We start from the raw sequence: 26,005 nt of genomic DNA, 5'->3' as shown, positions 1-26,005 counted from the left end.
AAAATCTACTTACACTGTTTACACATGTAATGAGCTGCATTTGTCCACTAGGGGGAAGATTTACTTACTTATGGAAGGAAAGAACGAAAGAAAATATATTATCTATCTATCTATCTATCTATCTATCTATCTATCTATCTATCTATCTATCTATGAATATAGTATAATATACTATTATATATATATATATATATATATATATATATATATATATATATATATATATTGACAATTTTATTTATTATAGGCTTTATATTTAATAGTTAAATTCACATGGTCACTTTTTGAGTGATCAGTCAGATTCTTTTAAATATATGTAGCAATAAATCATCTTAATCAAAACTATTGAATGATATGCCATAATAGTGTGAGCTCTTCCGTCCCACTTTCATCTTTTGAAGTTATTAATGGTTCAACAGCTTGCCCTTCAGTTCGTGCAGCCTGTGAGTTCGCCACGCAGCGCGTTTGCGCAGACGCGTCCCGAACTGTCAACTCTCAAGGTGTGGACTCGTGGAGGCGTTGAGGAACGCGAGCGGGACATTGTGGAGTATTTTTGTTTACGAAAAGAGTGGAATCAACTGGAGGGGTAAAAACCAGTCTGTTTTCGCCCGGGGATACAACAGCAGTATGTTCGCCATGGGTGATTGTCGTCACTTTTTCAAGTTGTAGATATATGAAGTCGTAAATGTTTCTGGTTCATGTGCTGAAGTTGAAGTATTCATGCATACAACCAGGGCAGGTAGGAAAAGCGGAGCCGGAAGAACACGCAATACTTGTTGCGTTGAGTTTGTCTTTGTTCATTTCCAAGAGGATTATCGTTGACATTGTCAAATAAATGAAGTGACTTTCTAGCTTTGCGTCAGAGTTCAAGAAATTATGACGGATTTGAGGAAAAAGAAGCTGTTCGTCCTAGTGGACGTGCTCTGTGTTGTTGTAGGTAAGCGAGTGCGCATTCAAAAAGTTTCTATTTAATAATTTTTTTTTATTGCTATAAAATATACACTTTTATTGTGTTCTAAAAGTTCAGTTGTAAACGTATCCCACCCACCACAGTATTTCGTATGTATGTAATGTAACTGGGTATTTGAAAAATTGACATTAATTAAAAGAGATTTTAGGTTACAGTTTATTTGAATGTATAAGGAAACGTGTATATTTAAGTATTTGTGACTTTATTAACCATTAGAATTTTTATAAACAGTCCTGCAGTGTGTGTGTGTATATATATATATATGTATGTATATGTATGTGTGTGTGTGTGTGTGTGTGTGTGTGTGTGTGTGTGTGTGTGTGTGTGTGTGTATATATATCAGTCATACACTTTAATTGAGATGTATGTATGTATGTATGTATATATATATATATATATATATATATATATATATATATATACATCTCAATTAAAGTAAGATAAAAAAAAAATAAGAGAAGGTCTGCAGTCTGAAAATGTCTCTTGAAAAGTATTTTATTGTTTAGCAGCAGTGGAAAGTAGGATTTTAAATCAGTTTGTTTTCTCCACAACCTTGCAAAACTGTTTTGGTGTTGCACCAAACTGAAAATAAATAATTTAGACATGCATTCTCCAATAATATGTCTGAAGATGTTAAGATTGTCAAGACTATATTTAAAAAAAAAAAAATTGTTTACATTTATTGTATGTTGTCTTACACACACACACACACACACACACACACACACACACACATATACAAACACACATATATATTATTATTATTTTATTTTTTAAACATACATAAAAAAACAACACTTATAAAGGGCACAATCTTGCAGAACTGCTTTGGCTTTGCACCAAACTGCAATAAATAATTTGGACATGCTCCCTCCACAAATATTTCTGAAGATATTTCGATTTTCAAGACTATATTTGACCATTTTGCAATGACATTTCTTGCATATTGTCTTGCATATCACAACAACAACAAAAAAAATGCTGTGGTTGATAGTGGCCAGGATCAAAGTGTTTGCACTCGTGTTGAGTGTGTTTGTATAATGGTAGGAGTCCTTGGAAAGCTTTCGTGTTTAGTTAATTTATATAGAGGTGTGTTCATGTGTTTACTCATGTGAAAAATTGGAAAGGTTTGCATTCATCCTGGCTTCTGTTCCTGTTGCGCTCCCTTATTCGTGTGCACATTCAGGAAGCTGAATATTTGTTTATGGAAATGTGAACCAAGCCTGTCAGTATTTCCCACAGTGTTTGGCAGACTCAGAAATGTTCCTTTTCCTGAATTTATTCGTGGTTTTTGCTCCCATGCTTGCAGACCAACTCAATGACTGCAAACATAATAACATAGTCACATCTTGTCATTTACCCATTATGGAAAGATTGGAAAGGCCTCATTGCTAAAGTGATTACAAACCATCGTGACCATTACTTCCTTAGGAAACATTGTGTTTGTGCCTGTTTTTCTTAACAGCATAGGAAACCCTGCTATGGCGTTATATGAGAAGAGGTTTCTTGCTAACTGCACCTGCCCTTTGTAGTCTCAAAGTTTTCAAATCTTTGAGCACTGAGTTTCATGAGTGCTAGAACATGCTCTAGGCAAGACCCCTTACCTTCTCAGATTACATTAATTGTGGTGCAAGGGTCTCCATCTGGAAGTGCCATGTTGTGGACAAGGACCATTTTTGTCTTGTCTAGTAACCAAATTTCCATTCTCAAAGGAAACTTTAATAATAATTTGTGGCCATCAATAGGGGATGTATATGACTAATATATATATATATATATATATATATATATATATATATATATATGTATATATATATATATATATGTATATATATATATGTATATATATATATATATATATATATATATATAAAAAAAGATATATATATAGTATTATATATATATATATATATATATATATATATATATATAATGCTATATATTGCCTGAATAAATGTTGCTGTGGGAGTGAATTTAGTTTGAACAGATATTGAGGAGAAACTAAAGTTTTTTTATTTCAAGTTAATTTTGTCAGGTAATCTAAAAATTTGCTTTATGTGTTAAAAACAGTAGAGCTAGCTAACAAATATAATAGTAAAATATGTAATACAATTGTTCAACTTTACAACATAGCAGAAAAAGATGGTCAATTACTTCTACAAAATAGCCTATTGTTTTGGCTCACCCATAACCTCATTTGTCTGAGTAATAAGCTTTCTGATTGGTCTACAAGGAAATGAAAGCAAGGTCAAAGTCTTGGGAGTTTGAGGTAACACCAGGAACGTGCAATCACAGGTGGAGTTATTCATTCAATGTCAAATAAATATCAGCCTCTCAGATTGCTTTAGTAACAACAAAAAGGAATGAAATCCAGTTGAGTTCAGCTACTGTAGAAATTCCATAAGTGTTTCTGGGCAGTTGTATCCTTTACCTAGCCCTGTATTTTATATTCAATCATGGCCCCCACCCACTCCTCTAATTTTCCTATGTATAAGTAAACTTTCCCTCCATGCAAACACAGTCTGGCTTTTAGTTTAGCTCACAAGCTAAGAGTTTGTATTTGCATTATTCAGCTACAAGACAAAGTTGCAGTATCAGTGAAACAAGTGAAATTGGTGGAATCTATCCAAGCTTAGGCCTACTGTATGTATTTAATATAAAGCCAAGTATTTATTGGCCAAGGACTGAAGGACTTTTCAGGCCATTGTACCTCTGGTCTCTCTAATGAGTTCACATGGGTGCCTTGCGGGAGAAGGGCTGCATTTCCATCAGTTACCCTTATCATGAGATTCCATGTGATTTGTGCCAGACAAAGAAAAGGAGATGACCCAAAGTCAGTGTTTTCAATTATGCTTTTTGTTCTGTAAATAACAATAGGAAATTCATTTTACCATGGATAAAAGGTGTTTTGTTGGCACAATGCAATCGTAACTAACCGTAATAAAAATGAATGTAACGCATCCAAAAGAGTTTACTTTGAAAGGCTAAAGAGCTCGACCATGCAGCGAAACATAAATATGTGATCACAAATTCAAAGTGATCTCACTTTGAATTTGGCAGTTTGTCAGAAGTTTTGCTGCTGAAATCAATCGCTGTTTACCGAAATCTGAACAACTGCCCCCAGTGGCCAAAGCAGGAAATGTTGTTGAACATATGGGCACATGAGTGTACCAGTGTTTAGGTGAAATGTCCACCGAGTGGTGCCAAAAGCGAGTTTTATTTTAGTTTTATTTTATTTAGTAAATTATGTTATACATTCAACAGGAATGTATATGATATTAACCCTGGTCTCTAACCTAAAACCCAACCGTAAACGTAACTGTCAGTGGAGTAAAAGTGTAATTTTAGAGCAAAAATGCAATATCGTAATCGCAATCCTCTTTAATGGGAGATGGCGCTTTTCAGTAATTCAGCAAATAGGGTCACTTTTAGGGTGCCAGAACATTCAGTAGCAACATGTCGATTTCCTGTGTGATCATTTTTTCAAATTTGCACAGCATAGGTTAAGAATTTGTGGAACTATATTACTAAATTGTGTTAATGAGGATATTCAGTAATTTTGATCATGACAGAATTGTAGTTTGGCAACATTTTAGCATCACAGCATTGTCAAATAATGCTAAGCTACAAAGACATATTGCCACACATTTTATGTTATTTCCCAAAAGCTAGTGGCGAAATGTGAGGATGGCAAATTCCAGGCTGTAGAAACCAACATTAATTCTATTGCAAATCTCAGGTTTAACATGTTTAGAAACATGTGCGTGCAATAGCAGTTGCAACATCAACAAAATTGTTCACAAATTGTTCACATCATGAGACTGTTAAGATAATGATGCTGTTACCATTATTCACACAAAAAAAGAAAGAAAAAAAAACATTTATGAAAAAACTTGCTAAAAATGTACTTAAATCTAGTAGGCATGTTTCTCACACAAAGTTAAATATGTTTATAGCTTCTAAAAGTGTAATTCAAGTACTAGTTTTAGCATGAGGAGGTAGAGGGCTGGGATGTGGAGACTATGGAGCGTGTTGAAAGAAAAGAGGAGGAGGAGGAAGGGTGTTCCTGCATAAAGTAGGATTCCAGACTCTCCTGTCGAGGTTGTAGATCAGCACAATCCTTCCAAATGGGTCAGGTGGCCTTGCCAAACTCCAACAGTCAACCAGCAGACAGACCGCCCGCAAAACTCTCACTTATGGGGCGACAGGGTTTGCAACACTTATGATGGGCCTTGTACGAAAACCTCAAAGAATCAAGAATATCTAATTTAATCTACACAGTAGGACTGCAGAACTTGAGCATTATGGGTGCAGTCCATATGAATTGCACTTTAGATGCTTTTGAATTGAAGCCAGTGTGGATTAATCTGGGGTAATACATTTGCTGATTTGCCCACAAACAAGTTAGAATGTGGTTAGTACAAATTGTCAATAAAAGCAAAGGGCATGTTGGTAAATCAAAGGTGATGAACCACTGAAAAGGTAAAGGTTAGTGTTGGCACTAAGGAAACAGGCTACTCCCTTTTAGGCTGTGGTGTAGTTAAAACAAAAACAAGATAAAAATCACCAGTGTTGCATTTTTAAGTAGTCTGTTCTGGGCAGGCTCATGAAAGGTTGGGCCCAATAATTGTTCAGTGACTGTACATCATTTGATGTTAAAGTAGTGCTCCATTCCTGCCGTCTGTGTTTATTGTGTCTGTGATAGAGGGAGAGGATTGCCAAACATGGAGGAAAAAGTAATGAATGAGATCGAGAATATGGGTCTGGCAAGCTCATTTTTTGTTTGTGGATGTGGCAAAAGCTCAACAAAAGGCTGTTATCAGTCCATCAAAACTTCACTGGAACATTTAATTTGCTATGTTTTGGAAAATGTAGTAGATTATCCAAGTAGCTACTCTTTGCATACTGAGCATAGTATAGATATACTATATACAGCAGAAATAGTAAGAGCAGTGTGTTAGTATGCCGTTCGGAGCATAGTTTAGTCACCAAGCTACCCCATCACGATTGTTAAATAATAGTCTGATTGCAGTTATTTGATTTATCCGCAGTTATTTGAGATAACTGCTATTATTGTGCACTTTAAATTCCAATCACATTTTGCTGTCCAAGTAAGTTAATTTTATGTGAATATATATATATATATATATATATATATATATATATATATATATATATATATATATATATATATATATCTATATCTATATATATATATATATATATATATATATAAATGCCACGAGCGTGTGATGAACCGATTCTGAAGCGATTTGTGCCAAACCCCTGCAAAAATATGAAGGATTTTGATAGTGAAAGCAAAGTGCTCCGGTTTCACTAATTTAAAGTTTGCCTAATGTCAGATGTTCTTGTTCATTGCAGGTTGATACACACAGTGTTAATGACACACAGTAAAGCCCAAGATATACTTCCATTTTGAAGTGAACGCTCCGCATCTGCGTACAGACGAATGCAAGATTGACTGTCAAAGTATACCCCATATAACTGTGCGTACGTACACAGGCGGTTGGCACATGCGCTCTACGACGACTATGAGACACCAGACTACTTCTCTTAGAGCTGTCAGAATTAACACGTTATCGCATGCGACTAATTAAAAACTTTTAACTTTAGTGTACATTTTTCTTAATCGCGATTAAGTGTGCCATGAAAGGTTGTCAGGTGTGCCGTGGAAAATTATCAAATACCACAAAATATATAAATGCATGAAAAAATTATAATTTCAAGGAGACCAAACTCCTCACCTTTCTGAGAAATTTTTACGCCCCTTTCCGTCAAAATGACGGACAATGAGAAAGTCTAATGCAAGCACTGTATGTTACTGACTTGTTTTATAAAAACATTTTTTGCATAGCCGAATTTCAAACATTACAAGTAAACACTACTAAGACGGACAGAAAACATGGACAAGTACTTGAAAAGGAACAATATTGATGATGGTTAGCCTATGTGGGATAGTGGTGTGCCGTAGAATTTTCTTAGTCGTAAAAAGTGTGCGGTGACAGAAAAAAGGTTGGGAAACACTGCATTACACTGACAGACAAACCACAAACAAACGCACACCCACACCAGAGCCCTTTGAGCAAGGTGAGCGCGGCGGTCCCTTTGAAATTCTATGGGCGGTACTGTCATAATAATCTCCTCTGATAGAGCTGCAGAGGTTGTTATCTCGAAAAATAAACAAATCTCTGACAGCACTTGCCTGTGAGTGATAACATTATGGCGAAAGGAGCTCTTAGCGCTGTATGATGTACAAAATATGGGACTTGCAATGCGCATTTTAATTACCACAGAAGCAATTCAAGTTTTATCTCGCCAAAACACAGAATGAGACGTTTTTGTCTGAAATCACTTTTAATGGGGAGTCTAAAGATTGACGCAGCCGTTGACACTCTGACGTAAATCATTAACGCAGCTTCACGATTGCTGTTTCAAAGCCACAGTCTACCGGCAGATTCATATTGTGGCGAGTTTAAGAGATTTAATGCGCATTGCAATGAATATCCAATCTATGTGGGGACTAGTTCTTTCAATTAGTTAAACACACTTAGACTTATTAAACATTTAATAACACGAATTGGTGCTGTTTTAGTGCATTTCTTGTGGAAGGCTTTATTTGGAAAATGTTAATAAAGCATTCTATTGTCTTATGTTGTTTTGTTTTCTTTCCTAAGTTGGAAATAAATGCATTTAGACAAGAAAATAAGTATATATAGTGTCAGATATGATATGATTCCATGTTAAATATGAGTTAATGTTTTAAGCTGTATGAAGCACACATACACCTAAGAAGACAATTTGTTTGACAATTAATCGTCACAATCACAGTTATTTGTCTGACAATTAATCACCAGCCAAATTCCTTAATCGGGACAGCCCTATTTGTAGCTGTTTTCTTGTGTTACAGTGAATTCCATTTTGTTTTCTCCAATAGGAGTTCATAGGTTAGTCTCTTGACAGCTACAGTACATTGCTTTTCTCACATAGCATGAAGAAAGAAACAGTCCATGGACTCATAAAAAGAACCCATACCAAAACAGGGTCCCTTAATCTTTTACAGGAAATTTCACTTCCTGTGCTTTCAAATGGAACTAATTTGTTTCAGGGAATGACTGCTGGCAGCAGTTGAGACGAGAGTCGTTTTTCCTTAAGAGCGGCCTCAATATTGTGTTGGTTGTGTATTGTGACTTTTATTAAATAAAATTCCAATCTCAGAGCTAAAGCCCAGTTCATGCTCGAGCCCCTTCGTTATGGACAGCACGTCAAATCAGTTTACCTTAATGCACTCTAGGATTATATGAACCAGTGATCTTGTGAAATGTGTAGTATAATATCTGTGCCACTAGCATAACTAAACGGAATAGCAAAAATAAAAATAGCTTTCCGGAACACTCCCCCTGTTTTCCATTAGTTGAAAAACATATAGTCCCACCCACATTGGTTAAGCCAATGTTGCTTTGTTGGGTTGTTCGGGATTGTCAATTAAAAAGCACCACAGAGACACATTGTTCAAATTTTTCAGGGGAATTAACCTACTAATGGCTCTAAATATTGAGTTGGGATAGGACCACGTATTTAAACTTCACCTTTAAAGCATTTCTTGCCTCTGATGCTCTGCATCTATCCCTACAGTTCTGTTTGGATGTGCAATTAAATGACAGCTGAGCTCGCACCTGCCAACTGGGACTTTGAACTCAAGCTGTTTGAAGCTCTTCCACATTGATCACTTTAATGTACAACCCCAATTCTGAAAAAGTTGGGACGGTATGAAAAATGCTAATAAAAACAAAAAGGAGTAATTTGTAAATTATATTCACCCAGTGCCATATTGAAAGCACTACAACTACACATTATATGATGCTTTTCCTTGTGAATTTTTTTATGTAATTTAAATATAAGACTAATAACAATTTGACGAGTTGAAATAAGGCAATGTGAAGCAGGAGATGTTAAAGGAGAAGCAAATGTGTCAGTATATAGGGAGCTTCCAGCCTAGTCTTTCAAGAGCATGGATCATTCGAGATTTGTCAATTTGCCAACAGATGCTTCAGCAAATAATCCAGCTCTCTGAAAACAATGTTCCCCAAAGACAAATTGGAAGGATTTTGGGCATTTCACTCTCTACAGTGCACAATATAGTTAAAAGATTAAAGGAATCTGGTCAAATCTTGGTGCGTGGTGCACAAACTAACGCAGGGCTAGTTGTAACACACGTGGTTTAAACGTTTGCAAAAGTAAAAATGAACATGAAAGTACATTTTCAACTCTGTTTTTACTGTTTATTTCAAATGAGGCAAACTTGGTATAATTTTAATCTCCAAGCTAGCATTTAATCATTTAGCTAGCATCTTACATAGTCGTTTAATTCTCAGATAGCCAGTAGAGTGACCAGCCATGTTTAAATTCCAATTGCGCCGACGGGGCACGTTGTAACACTGCGTTACAATGTGCACCAATTACAAAAACAATATGAAATTCCATACAGTCAGATATGTAATTTACATAATTCCCCTTAATGCGTGTGTGCTTTGTTATCAATCCATGCATTATTTCGGTCAGTGCTGTGGCTTTGTTGTGTATTTATTGTCAAGTGTCAAAATTATTGCTATATTATATATGACAAAGGTAATAATTGCTTTTATTGATATGAAAATGTAATTTATCTTCTAGGCCTTTTATTTAGATCTGATATGTTAGAGGGGAATTTAAGATGTTATATGGTCTTGTTACAATGTGCCCTTCACCTGATACAATGTGCCCCACCTATGGGGCACGTTGTAACATTTCACTTTCTTTTTTCGAGGTAGACCGTGAAACAAGTATATGCTGTATTCATGAAACAAGACCACATATGTGTAATGGACACATGTGAAATTAATGTGAAAAAGGAAAATACATCGAACCCCAAGTACATTTACAGAAAGTTAAGAAAACCAAAAAGTGTTAGTTTGCGTTCCGCTCTCCCCTAAAGGGCAAGACGAAAACCACTTCTTTTTTTTCTCCCAATTTGGCATGCCCAATTCCCAATGTGCTTTTTAAGTCCTCATGGTCATGTAGTGTTTTGCCTCAATCCGGGTGGTTGAGGACGAATCCCAGCTGCCCCCGTGTCTGAGACCGTTACCTCGCACATCTTATCACATGGCTTGTTGAGCACATTGCCACGGAGACATGGCGAATATGGAGGCTTCACACCATCCACCTTGCCATCCACACTCAACTCACCACACGCTCCACCACAAGGAGGTTACCCCATGTGACTACCCTCCCTAGCAACCTGGCAGTACCCAGCGCCTTTACCACTGAGCTACCCAGGCCCCCGAAAACCACTTTTGAATGTGCGTGATCTCTGATCCCTCAGACATCGCTGTCTTAAAGAACATCATTCATCTGTAATGGATATCATGAATATGGGTTTGGGATTTCTTTAGTATACTTTTGATAGTAAACACCACTCGTAAGTTAAGACTTTACTATGCAAAGCAGAACATCAACACTGTCCAGAAGCGCTGCCAACTTCTCTGGGCTAGTCTCATCATAGATGGAAAGTAGAACAGTGTAACGGTGCTTTTTGGTCCGAAGAGTCCACATTTCAAAATGTTTTTGAAAAACAAAGTCGTCGTGTTATCCAGGACAAAGAGGAAAGTGCCCATCCAAGCTGTTATCAGCGACAGGTCCAAAAGCCAATGTCTGTATGGGCCAGGGGTGTGTCGGTGCCCATGGCATGGGTAACTCGACCATCTGTGAGACCACCATGAAAGCAGACAGATATGTAAACATTTTCGAGCAACATATTTTGACATCCAGCACCGTCTTTTCCAGGGGCACATTATGAAGTACACCATACGGCAACGAAGACCCCATACAATGAAACAAGGAAATTCACAAGGAAACATCCCAATCCCAACTTTTTCGAGATTGGGTTGTAGTTTACACTGCTAGTCCTGACTGAATTTCTTGAAAATAGTCTGGAAAGTAATTCAGGAGTAATTTAATACATTTTGTTGATGAGTACCAGAATACACTGTTTAATCTTAATGTAAAGTCTGTGACACATTTTGGATTCGGATTTCTTGTTGTTGTTTTTTGGTTTTATTGTTTTTGTCTTTAGTCATTGACAATTTAAAATGAAAAGTACTCCCCAGGGGTGGATTATTACCTGTTTTCCATTGACTATATAATTGTTTATTGGTCTCTGTAGCAATTTTTCAGTTCTATCTGTCTTTTTTTCATTGTAATGTGTCTCAAGAGCTCAAAAGTCTGGAGAACGAAAAGGAAAAATAAGGTATAGTTTTATTTGTTACATTTATATGGAGTTTGTTCAGCTGGAGAAAATTCCATCGAGACTCAGTTCCAGATACTCAATGTGTCTGTGAGTGCCAAAACTGTAGCTGTTCTTTGGGGTCTTTCTCAACAGGATGTTCTGAAGCCTGAAGGAGAGTTGAGGAGAGCATTTTTCTCTAAAAAATTAATTCCTTAATGGCAAGAAAACTACGGTTTTCCATTTAAGTAAACATTTTTCATCAGGTGGGCCATGAGGTTAGTTAGCCTGTGACATAGTTAGTGATCTAGTTTGTGAAAGGCCATGTACGATGTACCTAGAAAAAATTGATTAAAAAAAATCTGCAGATGTCTGAGCCTTGAGGCCTGAGGCACCAGAAGCGATATATACCTAGATGTTTCTTGTATTTAAATAGTGCTGGCTATATAACAAAACCAGAGAAGAGTATTTTTGCAGTTGTTGCTATTACGTCATTTATTTGGGTCATGGGACAATACGCACATCCCCAGATGAAGTATGTCTTGAATCTACCCACATTCATACCTAAAGAATGTTCTGTTTTACCGGCCAATAAGTGTGTCCTTCATCAAAAACAGGACATTATCTGACAGTACGCGATTTCGGACTCCGGGATAGTTAAACGGGTCATATCTGATGGTTTGTTGGTTGGTTAGCTAGTTAGTTAGAGAGGTGGTTTGTGAAAGGCCATATACCTAGTAAAATGTTTTTGCATATGGGTCATATTTGTTAGTGAGCTAGATTGTGAGCTAGTTTGAAACAGGCTATGTACCATATAGTAAAATATTTCTGCAGATTCGTCATGTCTGATTAAGCCTGATTAGTGAGCAGGGCCTAGGGTGGGGCCTAAAGTGATGTCAAAAACACTGGTCCTCTTTCCGTCCAATGGTTGTGCATTGGTGTCTCCGAAGTTAGTGATCCTCTTCCTTGTTTGCTCGCGATAGCGATTGCCTTACTTGGTGCATTGTAGTGATCGCTCCGAAGCGCTGGGTCTGGTTGCGACTGCACCGGTTACACTGCCCGAAGGACTGCCCTGAGTGAACTAGTTTGCGAAAAAGTACCTAAGTAAAAATGTCTGCAAATGGGTCATATATGTTTGTTGGTTGGTTGGTTGGTTGGTTTGCTAGTTAGTGAGTTGTATTGCGAAAGGCCATGCACCATGAATAAGAGTTTATGTTTGCTACTGTGTGAGTGAGCTAGTTAGTTAATGAGATGTGAAAGGCCATGTAAAAGATTTCTGCAGATTGGTCATATCTGTTTGCTAATTTGTTAGTGAACTAGATTGTGAGCTAGTTTGCGGCAGACCATGTACCGTGTTGTAAAATATTTCTGCAGATGGGTCATGTCTGATTAAGCCTTGAGGCTAGTCACAAGATTGTTAATAGAAGTTAGTTAGTGAGTAGGGCCTAAGGTGGGTCCTATAGTGATATCGGAAGGACAGGTCCTCTTGCCATCCAACGGTTGTGCTTTGTCCCTGTCAGTATTGATCGCATTCCAGGGTCTCCTGCGACAGCGATCGCCTTACTTGGGGCATTGTAGCGATAATAATTACTGTTTATATGTCAATGTTACATGAGAACTATGGATTATGACAGTGTACCATTGTGTGGGTGTCTATGGAATGATTTTCCGGACATTATTCAAAAGGAATTGCAAATTGCATTTGCAATTGCGTTTTCAATTTGTGGACGCATAAAATGTGACATAATCCAAACGCAATTGCAAATCGCGCATTACCGTTTGCATTTTCGTTTAAGCGAACGCACAGTGACTGCCAGATTTCAAATGGAAAAGAAAAGTCAGTTTGCAACTGTGTTTCCCATATCTTACGAGTTTTGGACCTGTCATATTTAAATAGCAATTTCAATTACCACGTCTGCTTTTTCACTTTCTCAGCGTCGCGTATGTAGCCAGCCAAAACTCAAATGAAATACTAATTCCCTTAGTATTTCCATTGATGCCTTACACGGAAACCTGTCAATCAGGGTCAAGGGTGGGATTATGCTATGGGGCGTGTTTGTCTTGGGAAGAGACGTCACTCACAGTCAACGGTCAAGATCAAATAAACCGGCGTCTGTTCAGGGCATCACCTCTTTATTTATTTTGTATTTATTTTAATGTTTATTTGACAGGGACAAATGCATAGAACATTGCTTTATAAAGAATACAAAGTAGATGCCACGCATACATGTTTCATGACTAATTTGCAACCCCTGTCCCTGGTTAGGCTTATAAATTTAAAACAAAAATTACAGAGTAATGAGTTTAAGATTTATAATTAATAAAATACATACAACAAATACATCCCATATATGAAATAAGATATGGGCTTAAGTAGATGTGGAAGTCACTATAAAACAAAGTCTAGACACATTTAACAATACAAGAACACAAAAGGGTGCATATGTCTGTGCGTGCTCACATATGCAACATTATGTTTGTATGCATTGTGTTATGTCCTGTACAGTCAGTGTTCACAAAGTTGTTTCAGTTTCAGCCATTGCTTTAAATGTGTATTAAAAACCTTGAAGTCTATCAATGTTTTAATTTCAGATGCATTCCACAAATGTATGCCTCTTACTGAAAATGATGTCTGACCAAATGTTGTTCTACGTTTTGCGGCTATAGTTTCCACTTATTGTGCCTGTAGTTCTTATTCCGCTCTTTTGTTTATGTACTAGTTGACAGAATATTTCTGGTGCAATGTTGTTCACACACTTAAAAATTAGTTTTAAAAAAGAAAAATTTACAAAACTGTCAAAACTCAAGATATTATGCTTCCTTAGAATGATGCAGTGATGCCATCTTACAGATTTCTGGTCCATTACTTTTAATGCTTGTTTATATAATGACTCTTGACCATCGACTGGGAGTGACGTCACTTCCCAAGACAAACACGCCCCATAGCATAATCCCACCCTTGACCCTGATTGACAGGTTTCCGTGGCATCAATGGAAATACTAAGGGAATTAGTATTCCATTTGAGTTTTGGCTGGCTACATACGCGACGCTGAGAAAGTGAAAAAGCAGACGTGGTAATTGAAATTGCTATTTAAATATGACAGGGCCAAAACTCGTAAGATATGGGAAACACAGTTGCAAACGGACTTTTCTTTTCCATTTGAAATCTGGCAGTCACTGTGCGTTCGCTTAAACGAAAATGCAAACCGTAATGCGCGATTTGCAATTGCATTTGGATTATGTCACATTTTATGCGTCCACAAATTGAAAACGCAATTGCAAATACAATTTGCAATTCCTTTTGAATAATGTCCGGAAAATCATTCCATAGGTGTCTGTTACAAAGTTATCAATGTATGACGTATTTTAATCCATTGTCACTGTCCAGACCAGTGTCATGTCAAACACCATTATTATTTTATTTGGAATATAAATGTCACAATTACTCTGTCACTGTCATGACAACATAAAACTACATACTCAATTTCTTAGAATACACTGAAACTCAAAATGACTTGGTTTGAGTGTGTGTAATATTGTTGCGTGTGTGCGTGCCTATGTGCGTGCGTGTGTGTGACTGTATTTCAGGTTCCCTCAAAAGGATGCAAAGCTGTAGTGTAAAGGGGTTAAAACAACAACAAAAACCCTGCCTCTAAAACAACAAAAATGAGTGCCAAGTGAAACATAATTGCAGTTATATAATCAGTTACTTTACATAACCGTATGACTTCATTCATCAATTAGCCTGCTGGACTATGGAACCCATTACTGTGGTTAATTAGGCAGTCAAACTCTGTTCACATATTCAAAAACATTTACACACCTGCATTTTCAGTTCAGCTTTCAAAGAACTAAGGTAAGTTTCTAATTAAGTTAACTAATTAAGTATTTATTTATTTGTATTAATTTTTTTACTTGTTATACTATATGCAAATTTGCAAACCACTACTATCTTGTATGAAAGGTGCTCAATAAAATAAACATGAAATATATCATTGTGACACATTTAGCTGTATTATGGAAATATAGATGACCTTGTTGTGTACATTTCAATAACCCTTGTAGAATAATATTGAAGAATAAACCACATGCCAACACGATATCTCCCTTGGTGATCTCAAAGTTACATTTGTGATTGACCTGCCTGTTGGTCTCAGAGATCCGTGTCCTCATTTACATTTTAATACCACATTGGTATAATAACTAAATAGCAATTGAGCAATTCTGGACTTGTGTGGGATGCTGGACATCTATATTTAGCATTTAGCTTCTTAAGTTGCACAGATGAACACAATATATATTTCAACCTCATGTGTTTAATAATTTTTTATTCTTTAATAAAAACGGTATCCTTCATCTGAGTGGTCCAAGACTTGGTTACTTTTCTCACATTTTCTGTCTGAACACAATCAAAAAAATTGGACTATAAAAATATATATAATGGCCTCAAACAATTTAAGTGTGACTCACAAACGTACAATGCACAAGGATTAACATTTTGGCTCATATTCATGTTATCCTTTGGTTTGCCGATGTTGCATCTTAGCATCATGTAGCATCCACAAGGCCTCAAGTTATGTCACAGAGAAACATTTGGAAAAGAGGAGGTAACAGTGTTCATAATTATCCACAAAAATGCTACAGCTTCCATTCACGAATTTTGCCTTGAAATGCTAACTTTCTAGAACACAAAGGTATTATTTGTCCACCTTATCAGCAAAAAGTGGAATTACAGGAAGCAGAAATGCTCTTCCAGGTTTCCTATCTTACTCTGGCCTTGGATGGTTGCAATGTGATTTTGTGAAGTTTCCGAATGTCCCAAGGAAATTTTCCATTCATTAAAGGATCACACTGTGGCTACATTCAGACATGTGCATTTTTAGCTACATCATTCCATCTGCCAAAGCGTTGTGGTGAGGATGTCTGGGCCGGGGGTATATTACCATGTTTACAATATGGGTCGCAACATGTTTTGGGTTAAAATAATACCAAAAAATGAAAATTCTCTCATTAATTTACTCACCCTCATGACATCCCAGATGTGTATGACGTTCTTTCTTCTGTAGAACAAAAACAAAGATTTTTAGAAGAATATTTCCGCTTTGTAGGTGGCCAGAACTTTAAAGCTCCAAAAAGGAGATAAAGCATAAAAGTAATCCATAAGACTCCAGTGGTTTAATCAATGTCTTCTGAAACAATCTAATCAGTTTAAGGCCCATATATACTTAATACTAAATCGAAAGAATGAACGGGTGTGATGTCATTTAGAACAAAATCTGGCCAGAACGACATGTTGTGTTTTTGAGTTTGTTTCTGTGGTTCATAACTGCTTGTCTGGGCGAACTTTTAGAAAAACTTCTATCCGGCAGCTAAACACCTTATTGCCATTGGTTCATGTCATTGGTATGTGTGACCTGGAACTCCACCTGCTTTGACGGCGATAGCGTATTTTGTTCAGGCAGTCAATATCAGTTAACAAGATCACACTGGCATATAGATTTATTAGCGAGCTGGTGCAGATTTGCCTATATTTGTACGATCGTTCATGTAGAAAATTTTCCAAGACCATGTCATGCGATTTATTTATTTTTTAGTCTACAAAAGGAATCAAATCTACTCAAATACTGTGTGCCCATTCTCTCATGTGCCTTCTGCAGTGAAATCCATTTACTGTACACATCTGCCCATAGTAAGCCTATGATCATTATTTTGTCTTTAATTCTGCACATTAACACTTTTATACACTGATATTTGCAGCAGAATCAGTGTCATCATAAATTACAATAACAGAGTGTAATTGGCACATATTATGGCCACATAGCGTGTTTTCGCATTAGCATCATGAATTAAAAAAATGGTGTGGCCACCAGCTGCATTGGTGCAGTGCATCTCCTCCTCATGAACTGCACCAGATTTGCCATTCTTGCTGTGAGATGTTACCCCACTCTTCCACCAAGGCACTTGCAAGTTCCTGGACATTTCTGGGGGAAATGGCCCTAGCCCTCACCCTCCGATCCAACAGGTCCCAGACATGCACAATGGGATTGAGATCCGGGCTCTTCGCTGGCCATGGCAGAACACTGACATTCCTGTCTTGCTGGAGGGTCACATCAGGATGAACCTGCAGGAAGGGTTCTATTTCATCTAAAAAAAACAAAAAACAATGGTGTATTTTGTATTCCATATAAAAATGTAAATGTATTTATTTATTTTTATAGTTTCAACAGTGGTATTTGTAACAAGACCATAGTAAGCTCATGGAAGCATGGATCTTCACTACCTTGGTTAGATGTAACATGATTTTTATGAAACAAATTATGGCATTTTGGTAATTACAAACAATAGGTCTACTCTAAACACATATAAAAACAATAAATACAAAATATAAACATTTAAAATTTGTTACAAAAAATTTATTATATTCCCTCACTCCCCTAATGTAGCCTATGACAAATTTAACAGAGCTGAAGTAGTGAAATGACAATATGTATTATGAATCTATTTTTGCCTAAAGTACAGTTAGTGTTACAATAGGGTGGTGATGTAGAATACTGTGCCAATTTCAAATGGTTTCTGCATCTCTCGCCTTGATTCTCATCGTTCTCGCAGCACTCAGAGGTGCACGTTTAAGAGCTTGAGACCAGTCTGTGAGTAAAAACGCACCTGCTTTGTGCTCGCGCTGCTCTGTCCATTGAGCCGGATCAACCTTCACATACAGGTGCATTAGCGGAGGTTGTGCCTCTGCCTGTGTAATTGATGCAGCTAAACCAGATACTTAAGATCCGTCGCTAGACTTCAGAATCAGATGAACCGCGGTACAAATGCGGACCAACCCGTATAATTGAGAACCAACTGATATACTCCAAGTCTAGATAAAAGTGTTAATGCAAAGAGGAACTTGATGATAGATTTGATTAGCATGACTAATAAACGCCCCCATTTGTGCCCCACACAACGACCCGTGACTTCCTCATAGCTGTGGGATAACTCAATTTCCATGTAGTTCACACAAGCAGTTCTATAAATACTGCTTCCCTTGCAAAATTCTGATTTAAAAACTGGTCGGCCAGTTCAAACAAAAAAAATTAAAAGGTTTAACTAACAAATTGGGGGTGGATTTCATGGAAACGTCTGTGATGCCTAAGTGAGAAGTTGTTAAGAATCAGATATGATCGCTTTTGTTATTTTTTTAACTTTTGTTCGGTTTGTTTTTTAGGTTTGGTTTGGTTTTTATAATTCCAAGTATTTTTAAAGGTGATACTCATACTCTAAGATTCTTATTACTGTAATAATGTACAGTAATAATGAGTAATACTATTTTTTTATTTAAATCCTTGTAGATTAAAGGCAGTACTACCATTATGTATAAATACTTTACAAAAACAAAATATATATATATATATATATATATATATATATATATATATATATATATATATATTTCACATTGCAGAGATTTGTTTGCATTACAATAATAAAATGGGCTTGGAATATTCTTGACTGTTATAAAATAATGGCAACAAATAATGCTCAAAAATAGGCTTCACTTAATCCAAAATGTAATTTTTCTTTCTATTTATTTTTGGGTGAAATATTGAAGATGTTCTTGATAGGTTCCATGAGATTCGCCCTGGTATTCTCAACATTTAACATTACGTCATCATTCAGGCAGCAGATATACCTTTTATTCATTTTTGTTGTCTCTTCCTCTTTCCTGTAGCTTCTCTGCCGTTTGTGATCATGAATATTGCATCCCAGCCATATGAGCGAGGCATCTACTGCCAGGACGAGAGCATTGGTTACCCCATTAGACCAGAAACCATCACACATGTAACAATGGCTGTAGTCACTATCACCTGCACGGTCATCATTGTGAGTGTCTCCTCCATTCATCTCTCTATCTATCCCTCTATCATCCCTCCCATGATCTCATCTCCAGAGTCACGCACAGAACAAAACAAAGTGTTCATTCATGACTTTGCACAGCAGAGGGTTTCATTATGCACAACAAAACAGCTGGACATTGAGGGTTATGTGCTCATGGGCTAGTTTTACATCGTGTTTTTGGCATTTTTAAGGATAATCTAAGACATCTATGAAAGTTCCATGAAACTGTTGTGGCTCTAAAGTCTAATTCAATGAAGCATTATCTAAGCTATTGTATAGTAAGCTCTATAAACTGTTGCATGCCTGTGACCGCAAATCAATTGAACTCTGTAACTTATTTGTTAATTAATGTAATTATTAATCAAACATTGCTGTCCATTAGCATATGCATACATTTATATAAAAACTGTTAAGCATACATTAAACAAAAATGTATTTTTGTCTTGTTTCCAGAAGAAATTCTCAACATTATTAAAATTGACTTGAGAAGCAAAGATGCATGTCATGTTTTAAGCATAAACCTTGCTTACTTTTGTTACATATATGTTTAACATAAGATTTGCCAGTAAATGCTTGAACAACATTTTAGAATTGTTTTATAAATGTCTATATTGTTTAAGGTTATAGTTTTGCATCTCAATCAATAGTTCTTTTCACTCAGTTTTGATCTTAGTTGCAAGCTATAGAAATGCAGTAAACAATTAACGTTTTTTTCCCCATTTAGATATCGTCGGGTGAGGTGTACCTCGTGTACAGTAAAAAGATTCGCTCCAACTCTACCTTTAATCAGTATGTGTCAGCCATATATAAAGTGCTGGGCACCTTCCTATTCGGAGGAGCTGTCAGCCAATCACTGACAGACCTGGCCAAGTACACCATTGGGCGACCACGCCCACATTTCTTAGCAGTGTGTGCTCCCAAAGTCTGCAAAGGATACATGGCCTCAATCAACTGCACTGGCGAGCCACGTGATGTCACTGAAGCCAGGTATGTCTCTGACGAGAAAGGTTAATGCAAGTCTTTCTTTCTTTGTTTTTTGGGAACATCTTTTTAATCTTTGAAATTATATCTGATTTGTATATTCTAGGTTGTCCTTCTACTCGGGGCACTCCTCCTTTGGGATGTACTGCATGCTGTTCTTAGCGGTGAGTGCTATAGTTATCACAGGCTCTTATTATTTTTCAAAGGGGCTTTATCATGAGGAATCAAATTCCTTAATTTTTATTGATACTTTGAAATAAAAGAGTTTATTGTACTATTTAAACTAACTTTTAGAACTAAAATCTTCCTCCTAGTCCACAAAGAGCATTTACTCGAACAAAGTTCTTTCACTTTCTAAAATCTTTGGATTTCTGATGTCAGAAAACCCAATTCCATTAATACGACACCACCCAAATTTATGTCAATGATGACTTTTTATCTTTCAGTGTGGCTCTCTATAATTTTGGTCTGCCATGTGTTCAGTAGATCCAATTCGTGTTCAATGGAAATTAATTACTGTTAGAACAATAAAATAACTTTTGTACTTCTTTGTACATTTTTAAAGCATATTTCATAAGCAGAACATTAATTTGATAAGGTGATAATAAGGTAAGTGACAAAATATATGTATCGGCCTATAGGTTTTTGTTAAAATCGCTATTGAATCGCTTCATATCGGTGCAAACATTATTATCTGGAAAATATTTAGCCTAATGTGTAGTACGTTGACATTGTATATTTTTTTCTATCCTATAATTGAGTAATGTTAAATGTATATACTTGAAGAGAAACATTTTTATTAAACTATCAAATTCTGTAAATATATATATATATTTTTTTTTTTTTTACTTTTATGAACAGTTTTTATTTCTCCAGAATTTTCCTTAACAGTTTAAGTGTCACACTTGTCTTGATGTAATTCAGACTTATGAAGAAGATGTTTACCATCTTAAGGTCTTGCACGCACAGCAGCAAAAACAGATAAAGGGTGGAAAACTGAATTGGGACTGTTTTTACAACAAAACCCTTTACTAACATTTTTAGTGGACCACAGAGGGGGGAAACAATTAAAAAATGTTTCATATGACCCTTTTTAAGCATTTGAAGCACAGGGATCATTTACATTCACACAATCATAAAAGAATGAAGAACAATGAGGGATAGATGATAGGTGTACAATTTAATGTAATTTTTTTTGTGTGTGTCCTAACTGTCCTTCATTTCAGGGGTTTGCAAAGCCTGAAACTAATTTTATGAAACAATGAAAACCAGCAAGAAAACAACAGGGCATAACTGAATTATTTAAAACTCTAAAGAACAATCAAGATGGGATTTTCATCATTCCTAGTACAAAATGATTTCCAGATGAACTAAAAAGAAAGCTTAAATTGTGATAATGGATTTAAATGGAAAATAATGGATTAAATTAGCATAGACTTCAAAACATACACAAATACAGCCAAAGGCCATTCAAAGAGCCCTCTTATATTGTTATTTTTTTATTTCTCAGAGATGTCGGGAACAGTTTTTTCGAGACAAATATCCAACTCTCTGATCTCCTCAATGTATGAAGTTTCATCTAGTAAAATAATCTGCTTTTCATTGGCACTCTTAAGCAATTTGTCTTTCAATAGAGAACTGATATTCATTAAAGGGGTCATGACATGAGAAACCAAATTTGCCTTGATCTTTTGGTATATAAGAGGTCTTTGTATCATTAAAACGTCCTGCAAGTTTAATATTTTAAGACGTCCTCCCCATTCTAAACGAATCATTTATTTAATCAAGCTCAAAATACAGCTCGTTCTGGATTCATGGTTAGAAGTGACGTGACGGTTAGAAGTGACGTACCAGCGTTTGCATATGACCGCCTCCAGCACAAGATAACTACGCTTTAAGCACAAGACAACTACGCTCATTTCGTATCGCCGTGCGCCTCACAAGTGTTCAGTCGATGGACAGCGAGCTCTGACAGAGACTACTTGTGCACAGGAAAATTACGATGCCACACAGATGTGCTGTTCCTGGCTGTGGTCAAACAAAACCTCTTAATAAGCTGCCGAAAGATCCAGACGTCAGGGAAAAATGGATGCAGTTTATTTTTTGCGGACGTCCCAGTCACGGCAGTGTTAACTTAAGCGTTTGTTCTGTACATTTTAAGGATGACTGTTTTGAGAACAAATCTCAATATGATGCTGGCTTTGCCAGAAAACTGTTGCTCAAAGATAAGTCCGTGCTGACTGTTCTGGGAACAACGACGACGCAAACTGTAAGTAATCTATTTTAAACTTTAAACTACTTTTTAAAGCGCAATTTCATTCATTATGAATAATCACAGTGTTTTTACTTAGTTTACTTGCATATTGTTCTGGCTGGGAGCGTCAATAATTGATACATAGGCACTGACGTTAGCCAATCATAACAGTGGGCGTTAACACTGAAGTCTTAAATGGAAAACGCCCCCAAAACAGACTGTTTGAATCAGAGGATGAGAAACAGGGTGGGAAAAGGTCATAAATCACTAGATTTTAAAAGTTTTTCTTAAAAAAAATATATTAATACTATAATTGCACCTAAGGGAACATAATAATACAATAAAAAAACCCATGTCATGACCCCTTTAATGTCCAATAAACTGACTCAACATTGAATAAAGTCCAGCATGAATGGGTATGTAGTATGTACTGTACCTTTCACATATATACATGCATGTATGAACACTCACTGAGCACTTCATTAGGAACATAATGGTCCTATTAAAGTGCCTGATGTGGTCTTCTGCTGTTGTTGCCCATCCGCCTCAAAGATCGATGTGTTGTGCATAATGAGATGCTATTCTGTTCACTACAATTGTACAGAGTGGTTATCTGAGTTACTGTAGCCTTTCTGTCAGCTCGAACCAGTCTGGCCATTCTCTGTTGAGCTCTCTCATCAACAAGGCATTTCCATCCGCAGAACTGCCACTCACTGGATGTTTTTGGTTTTTGGAACCGTTCTGAGTAAACTCTAGAGACTGTTGTGCGTGGAATCCCAGGAATTACAGAAATACTCAAACCAACCCATCTGGCACCAACAATTACGCCACGGTTGAAATCACAGAGATCAATTTTATTCTCCATCCTGATTGTGTGAACATTAAATGAAGCTCCTGACCCGCATTTGAATGATTTTATGCACTGCCACACAATTGGTAATTGCATGAAAAATTAGGTGTACAGGTGTTCCTAATAAAGTGCTCACTGAGTATATGTATACTTATTAACACACACCGCACTCATTGAGACCCTTTAGTGATTCCAAGGTCAGATCATGTCATTACACTGGTACATCTCTTCCAAAATGGGATGATGGTCCATAAAAGACCAAACTTAATGTCAAAGTCAACTCTTTTTATTCCAACAGTAATGTTGTTATGGACCAAGTATAAAAATGTTTTGCTTGCAAGCCACTTTTTATCCCAAGCATTTCTTTTTCCTTCATGAAATTACACTATAAACCTGCCGCTATTCTCTTCCTAAAGTTGCATAATATTCCTATATCATAAGCCTTTCATCTCCCCCTTTCTCTCTCCCCACAGTTCTATGTCCAGGCTAGACTGAATGAGAAATGGGCTCGTCTCCTGAGGCCCACCATCCAGTTTTTCCTGGTGGCCTTTGCCGTGTATGTGGGTTACACTCGCGTGTCCGATTATAAACATCACTGGAGCGACGTGCTGGTAGGACTCCTCCAAGGGGCGCTCATTGCAATTCTCACTGTAAGTTACAATTAATCATGTTGGGGAAGGGTGAATGGAAAGGTTTGGTTTCTGTGAGGTTTCATTAGTTTGGTAATTGTATATGATATATTGTACATTTTAGAAGCATCAAATCCTCAAAGTTAAAGAGCCAGGAAAATTAGCTGCTTCTTGGCTCTCATGCCTCTTGTCCTAAACATTACATTAACATTTAGATCTAACCATCTATTCTAAGTATTATGGAAGGCTGGAAAATTTTTGCCTCTGTTGCTCCAAAAATAATAGGCCCCTTGGTTTGATTTTATATGCAGCATTGGAAAGTAATTTGCACTGTCTCTTGCAGGTGCGATACGTGTCGGATTTCTTCAAGGTCCGTCCTTCACATCAATGTTCGATTCCAGAGATGGTGGAAAGTGATGTTGCAGAGCGGAAACCTAGCCTACATTTGGGAGACTCTGAGCACAATAACCATTACAGCTATTCTGGACCTGTGTGAGAAGAATGAAGCCAAGTCTCACACTACATCTCCCACAAACCACTGGACTGACGGCAGGGGGCGGGACAATACTGCACATGCTCACAATGCTAATGTACCAGCAGCCTCCTTGAGAAAAAGCTTTGGTGTCTCTTTCTGTCCTTCGCATGAGAGAGAACTCTATAAATATTTAATCCATTTAATCGCAATGATTTGCCGAGGACTTCTAGATATTGAGGGACTGAAGTCTAAGTTGGTATATTGGACAAGATTTTATCTGAAGTTGTTTATGGCTTGTATATTCTATTTCTGAACTGTAACCCTTACCAAACTATAGCTTAAAATGTCACTTTGCTCTGGAGCTGTCTCGTTTAAATGTGTTTTTGTTCGTGTTTTGTTATCATGCATTTTATTTTGAAATTAGTTTATTTCCTGTCCCTGTGTCCTTGTCATGTGATTTCCTGTCCCCCTCATTTGTTCCTTTCATGTGAGTGTCTGGTTTTATGTGTCTTGTTATCTTATTATTAGTTATATATTATGTATATATATTAGTTCTGTTTTATTATTGGTTCCCATTTATTATTCTTGTGATCTAGTTTTGTTTTGTCATTGGTTGTCTATGTCATGTGGTTATCCATGTCCATGTAGTTTAGCCCTGATGTTTGCCATTTGTCTTTTGTTAAGACAGCATGACAACTGACACAATGTTACACCAACACAATACTTGACAAATACAATGGCAAACATCAGGGCTAAAACACATGGACATGGATAACCACATGACATACAACCAATGATGAGATTAAGCTGATGAACATGATAAGAAAACTAATAAACTGGAACCAGTAATAAAACAGAACTAATAATAAGATAAGACACATGAAACCAGACACTCACAAGAAAGGAGCAAATGAGGGGAACAGGAACAAGGACACGTGACCAGAAACAGGAAGTAAACTCATTTCAAAATAAAAGCCATGAAAAGAAAACCTGAACAAAAACACATTTAAACGTGACCGGAGCTAGGCTTGCACTTCCCATATCATTTAGAAATGTCTGAAATAATTTAATGCTGCATGAGCTCTATCCTTTTCATCGTAGAGTCATTTAAATTGTTAGTAATCAACCTTAGTTGTTAGTAATCTGGCCTTTCTTCCAAACACTCAATGTGGACTGCAAATAATAGATAATGTTAAAGAAAATTGTGATTTATTATTTTGTTCCCCTGTGTTTCAAATTTAAACGTGAGATACCACTACATCATCTGCTAGCCTGTTATGCTCCAATTGGTTTTTTTAAATTGAGCAGTCTTTATTGAATTTGTCCTTTGTGAATTGTTGTTTTCCAAAGTCTTATTAAATGTTTTTAATAATAGTTTGATTGTTTGTCACTGACTACAAAACACACTTTGCTTTAATTAAACAGGGGCAATTTAAAATGTCACTGATTTAAAATCTATGATTCTATAACATTTATAATTCTATGTTGACAGTTATCAACATGATTACACGAAAAATTGACATTACTTCCGAATGTTCAGGTACCCTGAAATCGATCCTATTTTACAGATTTTCTGACAAGCAGCATCTCCCACATCAGGCCTTTTTTCATCAATTCAGACAGGATCACCTTTCCAACTACAAATATAACTCGCTTTTGGCGCCACTCTGTGGACATTT

At 36.6% G+C, this 26,005-nt stretch overlaps 1 protein-coding gene across 1 annotated transcript; it reads left to right on the top strand.

Annotated features, from left to right (window-relative positions):
• The first annotated feature begins 463 nt into the window (after nt 1-463).
• On the top strand, nt 464-25,744 carry LOC127641503 (phospholipid phosphatase 2-like). The gene is made up of 6 exons (XM_052124543.1): nt 464-937; nt 18,971-19,122; nt 19,862-20,124; nt 20,225-20,282; nt 23,696-23,872; nt 24,195-25,744. Exons 1-6 carry the CDS (start codon nt 877-879, stop codon nt 24,345-24,347), a joined length of 864 nt encoding a protein of 287 aa, XP_051980503.1. The 5' UTR covers nt 464-876; the 3' UTR covers nt 24,348-25,744.
• Nucleotides 25,745-26,005: the final 261 nt, after the last annotated feature.

Source organism: Xyrauchen texanus, chromosome 50 (genome assembly GCF_025860055.1).
Source record: "Xyrauchen texanus isolate HMW12.3.18 chromosome 50, RBS_HiC_50CHRs, whole genome shotgun sequence".
NCBI classification, from domain to species: Eukaryota; Metazoa; Chordata; class Actinopteri; order Cypriniformes; family Catostomidae; genus Xyrauchen; species Xyrauchen texanus.
The sequence above is the reverse complement of the archived record's forward strand: the minus strand, read 5'-3'. Positions and strand labels throughout refer to the sequence as shown.